This window comes from Eurytemora carolleeae, unplaced genomic scaffold (assembly GCF_000591075.1).
Source record: "Eurytemora carolleeae unplaced genomic scaffold, Eaff_2.0 scaffold198, whole genome shotgun sequence".
Classification (NCBI taxonomy): domain Eukaryota; kingdom Metazoa; phylum Arthropoda; class Copepoda; order Calanoida; family Temoridae; genus Eurytemora; species Eurytemora carolleeae.
The window spans coordinates 177,354-192,342 of NW_019396106.1; the positions used below are offsets into that span (position 1 = coordinate 177,354).

At 35.9% G+C, this 14,989-nt stretch overlaps 3 protein-coding genes across 3 annotated transcripts; all 3 read right to left on the bottom strand.

Annotated features, from left to right (window-relative positions):
• Positions 1-3,965: 3,965 nt before the first annotated feature.
• LOC111695078 (40S ribosomal protein S13) lies at positions 3,966-7,217 on the bottom strand. Its single transcript, XM_023464248.1, has 3 exons — positions 6,987-7,217; positions 6,556-6,749; positions 3,966-4,116 (listed from the first exon to the last, which is right to left on the bottom strand). The coding sequence occupies exons 1-3, from the start codon at positions 7,170-7,172 to the stop codon at positions 4,041-4,043; spliced, it is 456 nt and encodes a 151-aa protein (XP_023320016.1). The 5' UTR covers positions 7,173-7,217; the 3' UTR covers positions 3,966-4,040.
• LOC111695077 (60S ribosomal protein L24-like) lies at positions 7,188-9,117 on the bottom strand. Its single transcript, XM_023464247.1, has 4 exons — positions 8,920-9,117; positions 8,099-8,195; positions 7,755-7,850; positions 7,188-7,371 (listed from the first exon to the last, which is right to left on the bottom strand). Exons 1-4 carry the CDS (start codon positions 9,084-9,086, stop codon positions 7,261-7,263), a joined length of 471 nt encoding a protein of 156 aa, XP_023320015.1. The 5' UTR covers positions 9,087-9,117; the 3' UTR covers positions 7,188-7,260.
• LOC111695076 (FAS-associated factor 2-like) lies at positions 9,093-14,396 on the bottom strand. Its single transcript, XM_023464246.1, has 7 exons — positions 14,289-14,396; positions 13,626-13,775; positions 11,770-12,713; positions 11,613-11,672; positions 10,442-10,586; positions 10,289-10,310; positions 9,093-9,204 (listed from the first exon to the last, which is right to left on the bottom strand). The coding sequence occupies exons 1-5, from the start codon at positions 14,358-14,360 to the stop codon at positions 10,442-10,444; spliced, it is 1,371 nt and encodes a 456-aa protein (XP_023320014.1). The 5' UTR covers positions 14,361-14,396; the 3' UTR covers positions 9,093-9,204; positions 10,289-10,310.
• Between the last annotated feature and the right edge of the window lie 593 nt (positions 14,397-14,989).

Below are 14,989 nucleotides of genomic sequence, written 5' to 3' on the forward strand. Positions count from 1 at the left end.
GGCAAGATTTTTTAGGAACAAAAAAATTCATAATTAGGAACAAAAAATAGCGCTGCAGGCGAAATTTTTTTTTGACTGAAGACTCAAAAAGAGTCAAAATTAATGACTAAAGACTAAAAAAATAGATTTTAAACTTTTCACACATTATAGTTTATAAGACAGATATTTTTCCTGTTTTGCACTAGGGTTTCTTTCCCTTAAGCATGCTATTGAGAAGCTATTCTGAAAATAGGAACAAAATATTCCAAATTCAGGGGGGGCTACGCCCCTCCCTGAATCTGTCAGGGGGGCGAATGTCCCCCGCCCCCCCTGTATATGGGAGTCATGTTATATTAAAATTGATTTCAAAGTAAAATATAATTAGGCAAAAAATAATGTCATATTTTTTTTTTTTTTCTCCGAAATAATCGCTGTAACAAATATGACCTTTGGGGGATTACAGGATCCATTCAAGCTTGAATAATATATGAAGAGGAAAAGTAATTATAAATTGAAATCATTAAAAATCAATGCAAGCTTCAATTGATACAATGTTTGTAAATGAAAAGATTATCAGAATATATTCATTTTGTCCATTCTCATGAAACACAAGATAAATAACCAGTCCCCTGACCCCCTAACCAGTCCACCGTGCCCCCCCCCTCTAGAATTTGTTTATCCTACATTACCGATAATTCAAATCTTCAAAAAACACAGAACGAAAGAAAGCTGTCGTGGTGAATTATTTGCAATTCTTTTCAATATCAAAATAAAATGAATTTTCACTTGGACCTCTATAATTTTCCCATTCATACCTATGTTATGTTAAGTTTAAACTTATAAGCTGCACTTTTTCACTGTTCTTATTTCTATTCTGTTACACAGTGAACTCCTTAAATAAATTAATTTAGACCTTTTCTTTGGAAGAACTTTGATTGAAGTGAAGATTAGGTATTTTGTCTAACTTAATATGCAATCCAATTCCTCGGGAAATTAATTTGAATTTCATTTCATTTCATCCTGAATAATCTTTAATTTAAGTGATACCTTTTTTGTAAATCTTTGTAAATCTAGAAAATTTTAATAATTTATTTAATCTTGGCAATTTTTCCAAAAAAAGGAATGCTTAAATTAAAGATTACAACAATACAAACTAACTTTACTCCAGAAATATTTCTGCAAAAATCTTCCTTTCTGCGTAAGAAATGTTCAAAGTTTCAGTGTAAATCTAAAAAAAACACTTTCAGTCCATATCAGTTTCTAATCATGACACTCATGATGTGCTGTATGGCGGAGGCTCGCACTGCAGAACTATGAGGCTCGGTCTGTGTAGCGGAGGCTCACAGCGGCCGAACCATCACTCCTCCGACCCATGAGTAATTTTGGTTAGAACTATAATCAAAGACATTGCTATAAAAATTTAGACTACACCTTTAATTTAATGCCACTCGAATAAGTTTATGCGAACAACTTTTATTAACTAATTCCGGGTTTTCCTGGCAATGCAATGCAAATGAAAAATGCTCATACATTTATAAGTCTTTTCCAATTGCAAAAAAGCCAATCAAAGATAAGGACGGCAGATTTTTATTATGTTTACTGAATCAACAGAGTAATGGTGAAAAGTTTTTCTTTGAAACAATGGAAGAAATGTTTAATTTTTTAAAAATATTGTGATAATCTTTTTTTCACAGATTTCTAAACAACAGATTTGACCTAGGAGAAGAATCAGTTTTGAGGCTGCCTTCCTTCAATGACGCGAGCGGGGGAAGGCAGGCGGCCATAAGCCACAACATTTTCCCCTTTCATGCAATAGCTTTTGTTTTCCGGCAGCCATAAGCCACGACAGTTCGGTCTTTCATGCCACAATATTTGAGTATTCAGACAACTATTACATTTCAGAATAGCTCCTCAATAGCACTTAAGGAAAAGAAAACCTAATGCAAAACAACAATGTTTTCAAAAATAAGCCACGTTAGAAACAAAGTAAAATTTATTTTTGGGGGGAAAACAAGTCAAGCAGTTTACATTAAAAGGAATCATCAATCGTCATTATGCAATGTTTTAATTTTAAACTAAATGTAACGATCTTTATCTTAAACTTGATTAATGCCGCAGCGCTCGTACCAGAAATTGTCTCTCAAATAATACAAAAGAAACAGCTGACCGATATTGCAGTATAAGGTCAGAGGTTCAGTACGGGAGATGTTGCGTATAGACGATGTAACATTACCGTTTTTCATTCCATTTAGGCAGCCTCAAAACTATACTAGCTCCCTAAATTTTACCTTGCCGAATGTTTCCAAATCTTTGAAAAAAAGATGATCACGTATATTTTAAAGATTTATAAAAAATCTTTAAAATCCTTATTTGTCTAAAACGTTTCTTTGTCCCACATTTTCTTTTTTTACTTCGTAGCATCAACTTGTTGAAAACATGCTTGACATCTGGCTTCTTGCCTTACGAGGGAGGGAACCCCCGGACGCAATGAGCCTCCAACCCTGCAGACAAGAGCCTCCGCTAAGCAGTAACGAGCCTTTGCCATGCAGACCGAGCCTCCGCTATGCAGGTAAACGAGCCTGCGCAATACAGAAGTACTTTTTAAAACTCTTGTTTCGTATGCATAATAAAATGTTTTTGACAATTCTGTCGACATAGTGGCAGGAGAGGGTTCTCAAAGATTAGAAGTATATATTATCATAAATAAGTTTTAGTATAAATCTTATAAACCACTTTATGAGTCCATATATGTTTCTAATCATGACAATCAAAAAGTATTTCTAATCTTAAGTAAAATTCCTATGCAACTACGTCAAAAAAAATGTTAAATTTATTATTACACATAAAAACCAAGATTTAAAAAAAGCTGTGCTGTAGAGTAGAGGCTCATTTACTGAATAGCAGAGGCACGGTCTGCATAGTAGAGGCTGAATATGCCCATCAAATCTGGGAGGCTCATGGCGTCAGGGGATCCCTCCCGCGCCTTACACAGTCTTCTATGCAATTGATGCAATTAGGGAAGACTTTTAATGAAAACTGTTCCATTGCCCAAAAACCCTGGAATTTGTTAAATACTTTCTTGCACAAACTTTAAGGTCGCCCTATAGTTAAGATCTATGGGTGAATACAGTGAGAGCCAAAAAACCTGGAATTTGTTAAAAACTTTCTTGCACAAACTTCAAGATCGCCCTAAAGATGAAATCTGTGTGAATACAGTGAGAGCCAAAAAATCTGGAAGCACAATAAACATGACTCAGCAATTTTGCAGCGTAAACTGAACCATGTCACTAGCGTACTCCGCAGATTTCTGGTTCTCCCTGTAAATCTAACACAACAGTTAGGAAAAATAACTCCACACTAAGTTAAGTGACACCCATTAACACTTGGCTAGCACAACATCCAACTCCATCTAGACCTAGATTAAATATATGACCTGATGTACAGAAAAACCCATATCATATTCTCAAAGTTTAAACCCTGAAATACGCACATAATGCTCAAAAAACCTAGTGTTCTATGCATGCAAATTTTTACATCAGGCGTATATTTTTTAACTTTTCATTTTTTTTCTAAATTTTCCGATTAACCCCGAAAATCGTTATAAACGATCCGAAATGATGTAAAACACCATGAAATTCGGATGAGCAGGTACCACAGTATCCTAGAAATTACGGTTTTCTAGATCCACATCTATGCTTTGTTAACTTAATTTAAAGTACATCCAGACCTCTTCAAAACATGTACTTTTCACTATCTTATTGTAAAAAAAACCTCAAGTCAAGTCAGAACTATTTCAGTTTAAGGATTTCAGTAAAACTTGAAATGAATATCGTACATAGCTTTGAAAAGGATGAGTAAAAAATAATTAAAAATCCTTTTAAGCCAATAAAATGTGGTTTAACACGCCCAATGGCCTTAGCGTCGAGATCTAAAATAACCGTACATTTTTATTTTCTACAGAACACACACGCACATAAAACTTCACATGAAGGAAGATTGAATATATTCAAGATTGTGGATAAACCAGAAGATATATTTGAACCACATCAAGGTTGTTTAAACTAGGCAACCAGGGTAGAGGCGGTGCTGGACTCGTACTTCCAGGTAGGGGGAAGGACGCTCTTGGTCTTGTAGTACCTTAACACACAAAAAATAAGCTTAAAAATATTTAAAATAGTCGGATCAAGTTTCGAAAGTCTTAAAATGTATAAGGATTACAAACAATGTACGGATGTAAGTACTTTTTTATTGCATTGTGAACATATTATAAGTATGAAGATTTGCTAACATGTTAAAAGTTTAAGATCGGAGTTTTAAGTTCTCACTCAAGCATATGTTTTATTTTATTAATAACTTAACAGGTTCCAGCGCACGAACAATTCAACCTCAAAATAAAATGTTAAGATTTCCTGTTAACGAACTATTCGCAAGGTAGCCATGAGCCACCACTATTTCCTCTTCCGTACCACCACAGTTGACTCTACAGGGCTTAACTACTTTTTAAAAATGGTACATCTAGGGCCTTTAAAGTGTAATTATAACAAATCCAATAGCGTCAAGCAAAAACGCACAATTTTAACAATTTTTTTCAACTCTACATAGGATAATTATATTAATATATAAAAAAAGGTCGTTAGTTTTAGATTTTAGTAGAAAAATCAGTAATTTTTCGTATTGTCGGAGCAGAGATAAATGGTTAAGAGTAGTCTGAAGAATTAGAAGGTATCACTGCGCAAAGATGTCAATGAAAGGAAGAATGATCGGTAAATCATTAGGGACAATATTTACACAAGAACTTTCCCCTCAACTATTTTATAAAACTGTATCACATTTATATTTAGCAGCTTAAATGTGCTAAAAAAATACAGGGTGGCCAAAACGTTATTGAAAAAATCCGTACATTTTCAGAGGAAATCCGTACAATTTTCGAAAAAAAATCCGTACAAACCGTACATTTTTTTGACCAAATCCGTACATTTAAAAAAAACCCGTACAATCTTCGAAAAAAAAACCGTACAATCAGTACAATTTTCGAAAAAACATCCCTGCAATCCGTACATTTAAGAAAAATAAAACCATTTCTGAAATTATTATTCAACACTGTCTCACCCCCTCAGCAACCAATGATGTTCCCTCAAACAACCTATATTCCTGGTAGTAAAAACACTACTGTAGGTATTTGAATGCTTGGATGAGAACCCGGAAATAATGAAAAAATCAGATCAACTGAAGAAACTCAATTTTAAAATCCATTTATCTTTGCTACATGAAAACCTTTGGTTTTTGAAACGAAGCCTAATTAATCTGGCAGAATTCACAGCTTATAATAACAAAAGTATACCACATAAGGTTGCAAAGATATAAAACTATTAAACACTAGAGAGCTGGAAAACTAGAGAACTGGAAAACTAGAGAACTAGAGAACTAGAGAACTGGAAAACTGTAAAACTGGAAAACTGGAAAACTGGAAAACTGGAAAACTGGAAAACTGGAAAACTGGAAAACTGGAAAACTGGAATACTAGAGAACTAGAGAACTAGAGAACTAGAGAACTAGAGAACTAGAGAACTAGAGAACTAGAGAACTAGAGAACTAGAGAACTAGAGAACTAGAGAACCAGAGAACCAGAGAACCAGTGAACAAGAGAACCAAAGAACTAGAGAACTAGAGAACCAGAGAACTAGAGAACCAGAGAACTAGAGAACTAATGAACTAGATAATAGACTACAGAACCAGAGAATCAGAGAACCAGAGAACCATAGAACCGGAGAACCAGAAAACTAGAGAACAAAAGAGCGCTGATTCTAATTTTTAAAACTGTTTAGATAAGTGTGTAGGCCATTTAACAACCAAACAATTAAGTTATAATTAGAAAGAGTGGAGTGTAGATTTAGGATCTAATATAATTTAAAATAGCGTGGTACAGGGGTTGCACACTCAATTATAAGAAAGTTAATATTGAACTAAAAATGAAAAGATTTACAGATAAACGGAAGAAACCTGAGTGGATGTTCTCAGATCTGATGAAGAGACAGATAGATAGACAGTGACAGAGAAACAGATAACACAAATACACATATAGATAAACAGAGAGACAGATAGGATATATAAACAGATAAATAAAAAGATAAAAAACTGACATGCAGATAGATATACAGATGGATAGACAGATAGCTAGATAGATAGACAGATAGCTAGACAGATAGATAAACACATTCTCAAATGAACACTTCTGGAAAATATTCTCAAATGAACACTTCTAGGATCTCGAAAATTATGAATGAATTTTGATTGTCAATTGAAACGTTACTCAATCTAATATTATTTAGAATGCAGAAAATAAGTGTAACTAACTTCATTTTGACGAGATTTTTTTTTGAAATTTTCATGAAAAACTTGCTAAAATGAGTGAAAATTTAAAAAAAAAACCCCGGTGTTTTTCCAGGATAAAAATCCGTACAATCCGTACAATTTGAAAAAAAATCCGTACAATCCGTACAATTTTAGGGTTACAAAATAAAAATCCGTACAATCCGTACATTTTGGCCACCCTGAATATATGTCGTATAAAAATACCTGGCGAGACGATGGATTCTGGACTCAACCAGAATAAGCCTGAACTTGGCGTCCTTGTCCTTCCTGTTCCTCTCCAGATGCTTACGGATAGAGACAGCCTTCTTGATGAGGAAGTACATGTCCTCTGGTAGGTCGGGGGCCAGGGCCTTAGACTTCAGGATTCTGAGGATCTTGTTTCCAGTGATGAAACGGACCTGAACATGACAAATTATTAAATAATACACACTACACCTTGTTGTGAATTAACGATTCAAATAAAAGCTTGTTCTTAGGCCCCGACATTTGACTCCTGACCTAAATATTCAAGCATTTACCCCTTTCGTTCTTAAATCATTTAATTCTTGTTTTAAGTTTTCGATTTCTTCGTATACATGGAATGTTTACAGGTGGCATCATTTAACAGTTAAATCAAACATGAATTATATAATTACCTGGGCCACACCATGGGAATCCCTGAGGATCACACCGATCTGGGAAGGGGTGAGACCCTTCTTTGCGAGTTTAAAGATCTGTTCCTTGACCTCATCACTGGACATCTTCATCCACTGGGGAACAGTACGCCTGTAGGGCAGAGCAGACTGGGATATACCCTTGCCAGGAGCGTGCATGCGACCCATCTTAGTGGTTTTTTCTTCTGAAACATCACGAAATATTATGTGACAATTCAAAATATGACGAAAGGCTTAATACAGGACAAAGAAGATATTAACGCTTTCCACCGACACGAGGAGCTCCCTTGGTCACGTTCTTGGTGGCCTTCTGTTGAGCCTTCTGCACCTTAGCGTCCTTGGGGGCAGCCTTCTTGGCAGCAGCAGGCTGAAATATTATAAATTAATATTAAGGTATATAAAAGTTTAACTAAATGATATTTCAATTATACTAAAAGTAATACTAAAGAGTACAGAACCTGTACCTTTCGGTTCAAAATAACGACCCAAAGTTCAACAAGCAAACTTCACAATCAAAGGATTATTCTCGACTTTAGAAAGGAACTTCAGTGGCAAATAGGAACGAATACAAAGGATGCGCCACAGAGGCGTATATTAAAAGATTAAATCATACGTTCACTAGAAGAATTGGTGTAAATGCATTAATCTTAATTATGGGTTGAGAGTTTACTCCAATGCATCAAACTTAAAAATATTGACCTCTGGGATGTGAATTGTATAGCATTTGACAATGATTCGTTGGTAACTAACCTTAGCGGTCTTCTTTGTCTCCTTGGCAGCCCTGATGGCCTGCTCTCTCTGGGCCTTCCTGACCTCGGGCTTCTGGTTCCTCTTGGCCAGAATATCCTGGAAAAGGTTACATTTAACCTTAATACTGGAGCAAACATGTATATAACAGGGTTAATATCTTCAGCTAGGAATCCCCCACTTGAGTGTATTAACTTGCCATTTTATGCAATGGAATGGTTGGTCTAAAGATAACTTTCATGAAGTGTTTTCAACGAATAGGGACAACTAATGATAAGACAAACTATAAATGTAATACATTTCGAAAATCGAGGAGAACTTCCATAAAACAAAATATTCAAACTTACAGTGAGGGAAGCTCCTACAACAGCCCTCTGGAACTTCTGGGTCTTCTTAGTACGTTTCTTTGTAACATCCTCCTCAATTCCCTTCTTGTGCTTACGCCTAGAAATCAAATAAATGCATGCAGATATAGAAACAACATGGGAAACGCAAAAATATGAATACTTGGAAGGGCTTAATCTTAACTTTTATCGAAAACTCGGTAATTTACAAGAGAACAATTTGTGGACTAATCAATTTACTACATGGTAACCGCAAAGCCCGGCCCCCTCGCCTGTCCTGGAAGAAACACAACCTGAGAAAATATTAAGGCACTATTAATGTTAATAACAAGAGTCCTTATAGGACAGACTAGGGGGCCGAGCGCCGCGTATAGGACAGAGAAGGGGGCCGGGTGCTGCGGCCACAAGACCAGTTATTTCCATGTTTTACATGAGATCCATGTCCAAAAAAAACGTTCTCTAGGAAGTAACCAATGACTGAACCGTAAAATCTTACTATAATCGTAAATAGCTAACAAATATGCCAACATACTAATGGGAGAAAACGCGACAAGCACTTAGGATGAAGTGTATCTATTGGAACTTATAATCTTTTATTTTTAATTACTGGAAAACATACTGAGATAGTAGGAAGACTAACACGGCAAAATGATTTAGATAAATAAACATGTTTCATTAAATTTGTTGACGTTAATCTCAGACAAATTCAACTCCCATTTAAAATGTAATAAAGGGACCAGTGCGGTGAAAAGCGCAAGAAAGAATAAACAAACAGCGTTTCTATGAAATTAGGTCACTCGGCTTCAGGGCTTGTGGAAATCTACCTGTAGAGAACAGTCCAGGTGATCTTTCTGGGGTTCCTCTTCAGATCATGACCCTTCTGGGTCTTAGAGGACAAGAACTTGTAGGACTTGCCGTCAATCTTAACCAAGGTCCTGCCATGACCTGGATAGATTTTGTACCCGGAGAAAGCACACAGTTCAACCTTCATTTTAACTTCTGCAACAAAAGTAAATCAATCTAAAATGACGTCACATGAAAACCGCAACAAAAAGTTTGTGAAATTATATATTTAACGAAACATAAAAGGAAACCATTGAATTCTGCAACTACAATGAACCCAATAAGACGCTGTGTAACTGTTAAATAACTCAAAAGCACATTCGAAACTAAATCAGGAATCCAGCAAAACAAATTTTCTGGAAGTACTAAATGCTCTCCACGTGTGGACAGAAGCAGGAATGCGCGGTGTGACTGAAAATTCCGCTGAACACTATCAAAACTAAACTCAGGTCGTCTTCGTTTAGATTTAATGCGAATCCCAATAAACAAGATTAGCAACTTAAATGACGACATTGAAAAAACCAGGTGTTTCAAAATTGAAAATAAACCGAAGACCAAATATTTAAGATATCAACTTTTGACCAGTACCAGTACATGTTAAATGATAAGAAAACATTTTAGAAACCGTAGGTATCAATTACAGGAAAGACATACATACACCTTCTACTGATAGAATGTCAATAGAAAATTGTATTACATTTTAAGAATAATCAATTGATGAACGGGCGTAAACCGGTGGGGGGGGGGGGGATTACTAGGACAGAGCCCCTCCAATGAAAAATTATTAACATTAAAATTGTGGGTTCACCGACAAAGGGTCAAACGACACTGGGTCAAACGACAAAGGGTCAAAAGCGCGACAAAGGGTCAAACGACAAAGAGTAAAACGACATAGGGTCAAAAAATGCGACAAAGGGGCAAATTTCTTTTAAATTTTGATATCTGTTACAGTAAGTATTTATTTATTATTATTTCGGGTTAGGTTAGGTTAAGACACTTTCTGGGCCGAGCGCTGCGGCTAGGACAGGCTAGGGGGCCGAGCGCTGCGGCCACAGGCTAGGTTAGTTAAGACACTTTCTGGGCCCAGCGCTGCGGCTAGGAGGCCGAGCGCTGCGGCCACATGGTCAATTATATCCATGTCTAACATATAAGATCCATGTACAAAATTGATGAGGGTTGCGAGTTTCCTATGATTCAAATTAAAAAATATTTTTATCATTTTGACCTTTTGACCCTTTGTCGCACTTTTGACCCTTTGTCGTTCGACCCTTTGTCGTTTGACCCTTTGTCGTTTGACCCTGTGTCGTTTTTTGTCGGTGAATCAAATTGTGTCCACGTAATTTTTTTAACCTAGCCCAATATTTACATAATCCTAAAGACAATTTAAAAAATGTCATGAATAAAAACCGACTTATTAATTTAAACTTAATCTATACATAAATTAAAATCCTAAATCGCAAATACACGTATGAAATTAAACCTATTAAAGAGATCAATTGTCTCCTAAGCGTCCAGATCGTTGACGAAGAGCATCTCAGATCTACCGAACCCTGCATCCATCAGAGTTGGTGGGTCGGGACAACCCGGAGAAGGTTTACACTCCAGAGTTCTTCTAGGGAAGTTTGTCACAATATCAAACTCGTCCGGACTAAAATAAACAATATCAAACTCGTCCGGACTAAAATAAACAATATCAAACTCGTCCGGACTAAAATAAACAAAGCTAGTTTTCCGGTAGTAAACTGTAAATGCAAAAAACTATATTTTAAGACATTTTAAAATCACAATATCACAGATGTACGATACAAGGTGAAACAACGTTTATTTTAGAGAAAACGCATCACTTTTTCAAGCGAGAAAGAGTATTTGTACCAGAATAATACTAATACATGTATTCACGCATTTTGAATTAAGACGTATAGATTAAAAAAATATAGAAGAAATATTTTTTAAAGGATTGACTTTAATTCTCGCACTTTTAACCGCAGAGGAATTTTACTTGAATTCTACAATAAATGTCTAGTTGTTTAATGTCTATGAAGGTTGAAAGTAATTTTAGATTAAAAATTCTTCTTAACAACTTTATTCAATTTGCATTCTCATTTGCAGAATCATAGAGAGAAAAAAACTGTCTCATTCTATCTTCGTACCTATTGCTGTGTAATGAGTTGCTTTTAGCAGAGCTCTCCATTGATTAAGGTTTAATCAAAGACTTTATCCAATAATTTTGCAAGCGTAGCTGCAGACTTTTCATCTTTAAATTAAAATTGTGAACATGAACAAAACTGCAATATGTAATTTAAAAATATTTTATATTATATATTGCAAACATAGTTGCAATTGAATGACTTTTCATCTATATGAATATAAGAGAAATTAAAGCAACGAAAAACGACATAAGAAACTAGAAAATTGGAAAACCGGAAAACTGGAAAATGACTTTTCATCTCATTTTCAGAAAAAAAAAATCCAAAATAAATCAAAGTAAAACATCCAAATAGAGACTTTTCGTCCAGGAATCAGATAGAATTCCCTTATTATCAGTAAAATTTTTAAAGAAAACCAATCAAAAGGATCAAAAAAAAAAAAAATATCGAAACATCAAAAATGATTATAGATCTCTTAGATTAGAAATACATGTTGGCTGAGAAATACAAGGAACTGATTATGTTACCTGTCTGGATGACAAAAGACGAAGTAGTAAATATGCTTAAGAGAATGTGAGGGTAGGAACCTAAAAAATATACATATATATTTTCAAATACAGATTGTATAAGAAAATAAAAATAAAATTCTTTATCTAAATCCATTAGTCAACGGTTGATACACACCTCCTCTCTAATCTTTGCCCTTCCGGCAATTTGATAAGAATCCGGATAGAATCCTGACAATCCGTCCCAGGTTCATCTGGGATCTCTGAGACCAAATCTATTTTCATTCGCCGGAGTAAATCTTTTCTGTCTTGTTCCTCCACCTGTTTTCTTCTCTCTGATTCCTCGTCTTTTCTTTTGTTATCCTCCAGCTCCAACCTTTTCCTCTCTTCTTCTACTATTTCAATTTCTCTCTCCTGATCCTGCCGAAGGGTTTCAGCAAAGGCTGCCTCCTGTTCACTCCTGATTTCCCGGTTGAAATTCCTCTCGTCTCGGTCAGCTCTAGCCGCCACTATAAACGCTTCGAAATCTCGAATTGTTTTCTCCAACCAGTCAACTAACCGACCAGGAGAAATCCAACCTTCCTGTCTGCCGACTACAACCATTCGGTTTTGTCGGAGCACAATAACTGCAAGGAATGGATACGAACTCTCTCTCAATGCCTCACTAACTCTATATCCCTCTGAATATCTAACTGAGCATCCCCAAAACAGCATGTTTTCAGAAAGAAAATTGACAAGCTGAGAATTGCACAAGGTGTCCCTACAAAACCTGTCTGTATCCTGGTGGTCTTCAGAGTGCAAGTAAACCAGTAGGAACTTGAGTTCCTTCTTCGCCTCCTCCAGCACCTTGGCGTAGCTATCAATAAAGAAACTAGGATGACTGGAACCATACTTCTCATTGAACTCGTTACTAAATCTCCTGACATCACCGACAGGATCAATGACAGCGTCTGATCTTCTTGGTGGGAAACCGAAGATACTTGAAATAAAACTAAGAGCTCCGTCTACTCCGCTTGTGAATATACGTAGAGGTAAACTGACGACAAATAAGAAAAGGTTGAATAATCCTGCAGGACGCCTCCAGACTGCTCTAGGTTCTTGAGGCCGTGGCATTTCTCTAGCCTAAGTATAGAAAAAAATTAAATATTTCACCATCCTTAATTTTAGGATTCTTTCAAATAAATGAGCCAGGTTGAGGAGTAATAGAACTAGGTAGAGGTAGCTAGGGTTTGATTTCATTCTATTATTATGTTCTAGGATAGCTCAGAACTAGTTTTATTGTAAACAAACAACCTTTACTAAACAATGACTAAAAAGTCCCAACCCTCCTGCCCAGGAAACCTAATACGTGTGTTTACAATCTTTGTTATTGTTAAAAATAGTTTCTATAGCTTCCGAGCTGTCCTAATACGTCACAGTAAAATTTAGACAAACCCTTTAAACCTTTTCCTAGAGTGGTAGGCGATTATATCAATACAATGAAGACGACTTTGGAATTCAATTTTGAAATAAATTATGCTCTTAAACAGCATGGATACACTTGAACATAGGAGTCAAGAGAATTTATCAATTAAAAAGATTCTCTTTGATTACGGGTAAACTTCTAATACGAAAAAAGCTTGTTAACAATAAAAACCTTTTAAAAAGTCATCTTCCATGTAGTGATATAATCGCTTATCGCCGTAGATCTACATTCGAGTCAGTTACAAAGGTTATTTTTGGAATTTTTAGACATCAAATCGTAGTTTCAAGTGACTTTCCATGCAAAGATGGCAATGCTATATTCCCCAACCATGCTCTGAAACCTTTCGAATTTTTGGATTTTAAGAGATTTCAACACAGAGCTCTCTTTACTCGATGAACAGTCAGAGGTTTAAAGGGTACCATTGAAAATCGGGCACTCTTTTCTTTTGCATTGATGAACACTTAACATTACGCTTAAATTCCCTTTACGGAGCTAGAAGTGACATTTAACAATTCAATTGCACGTTATTTCACATAAAATGGACTGTTTGTCACAAATCATTTATTAACCTGGTTTTGTATTTGAGGTTGGGGAGGATCATCCTCATGGTTGGGTATGGATTGTATCCCAAGATGCTCCCGTGCTGTACTCTCCAGATCCCAACCCTGACTCTCCAGGAGAGCTCGACATATATTTGTATCTTCTATCCCCGTTAGATCCTACAATGAACAAACAAGATGAAAATATATTGTTTGATGTGTAATCATTGCAGTGCTTAGGATCCATTTAATTTTGATGCGGAAAAAAATGGATTCGGATCAAGGTCAATTCCTTAAGATTTACTGAATTTTTTTAACAAATAAGTAAAAAGATTTTTTTTTCTTCAGTTTTTGGTTTATATTTTACCCCTTGGATCCGGATCCGTGGATCCGCATATTTTTGCGGATCCGGATCCAGGAAGCCAAAATCTTCCGGATCCTAAGCACTAAATTATTGAACATCTAAAACAAGTTTGCCATCCCATTGACATGACAAGATAGAAGTTAATTCATAGGTTTGAATGAGGGCGGTAGAGTAGGTGTAGCTACAGGAAGTGTTCTTAGTGTTCATTTGGGAATCTTTTTTACCAATGATTAACCTATCCGTTTAAATACCTGTGCTTCATTGTATTTTTTCAGTCCTTTTAGTTAGTACTTATTATCAGGGCCGGACGAACTTGTTTGAATCTGTACCTGGAGCTGAGCCAGTTTCTCCATTTGTTCCTGTGTAAGAGAGGATTCATCCTCGCTATCACTGTGTTCCATTTTACAAATAAATTTCTGAAAATATCAAAGTTTTAATTAATAATCTGAGTATGTGATAAAAAGGTACATTCCGTAATATTCTTTAAGTTTTATGATGATTCACAGCCGAAATTCCAGCGCTGCATTACAATTTGAAGATGATTTCTCAGCTGAAACAGGATTGTTATATTTCCAGACTTATGAGCACTACTCGTACTCGGCAGCTTCTTAGTTAATTTCTCCAGAAGATCTTTCCGAACCTTGATGATAGAGGGAACCTTGTCCTTGGAGAAATCTGTAATGAGATCGTTTCCAACAATCATGTCACAGAGCTTAACAATAACGAGGATTTCTGAAAACCTGGAATAATTCTTGTGCATCAATATTCTAAGATATGTTGAGGAGAGAAGAGAACTGTCTGCTACATCAACTATAGAAGGAAACACTACCCGCTGAGGAATGGCGCAGTCCAGACATGTTGACATGTAAAGAAAGGCTAGGAATCTTTTCACTTGGTTTCCACGGTAGGAGGCGGGAAGCATCTCGAGTTTATGAATGATATTAAGACCATGTTCCATCTGATGAAGATCCTTTAACCTCTGTTGTAACTCTGTCTTCTGCTCCAATCTCCCCATAGTTTCAGGTTTCCA

Coding starts and splice junctions, on each gene's coding strand:
- LOC111695078 (XM_023464248.1), bottom strand. CDS start 7,172: ATGGGTCGCATGCACGCTCCTGGCAAGGGTATATCCCAGTCTGCTCTG. Junction 6,750..6,986: donor ATTCCCATGGTGTGGCCCAG/GTAATTATATAA, acceptor TGTCATGTTCAG/GTCCGTTTCATCACTGGAAA. Junction 4,117..6,555: donor AGAATCCATCGTCTCGCCAG/GTATTTTTATAC, acceptor TTGTGTGTTAAG/GTACTACAAGACCAAGAGCG.
- LOC111695077 (XM_023464247.1), bottom strand. CDS start 9,086: ATGAAGGTTGAACTGTGTGCTTTCTCCGGGTACAAAATCTATCCAGGT. Junction 8,196..8,919: donor ACCTGGACTGTTCTCTACAG/GTAGATTTCCAC, acceptor TTTGATTTCTAG/GCGTAAGCACAAGAAGGGAA. Junction 7,372..7,754: donor AGACAAAGAAGACCGCTAAG/GTTAGTTACCAA, acceptor ATAATATTTCAG/CCTGCTGCTGCCAAGAAGGC.
- LOC111695076 (XM_023464246.1), bottom strand. CDS start 14,360: ATGGAACACAGTGATAGCGAGGATGAATCCTCTCTTACACAGGAACAA. Junction 13,776..14,288: donor AGAAACTGGCTCAGCTCCAG/GTACAGATTCAA, acceptor TGTTCATTGTAG/GATCTAACGGGGATAGAAGA. Junction 10,587..11,612: donor GTCTTTTGTCATCCAGACAG/GTAACATAATCA, acceptor TGTTTATTTTAG/TCCGGACGAGTTTGATATTG.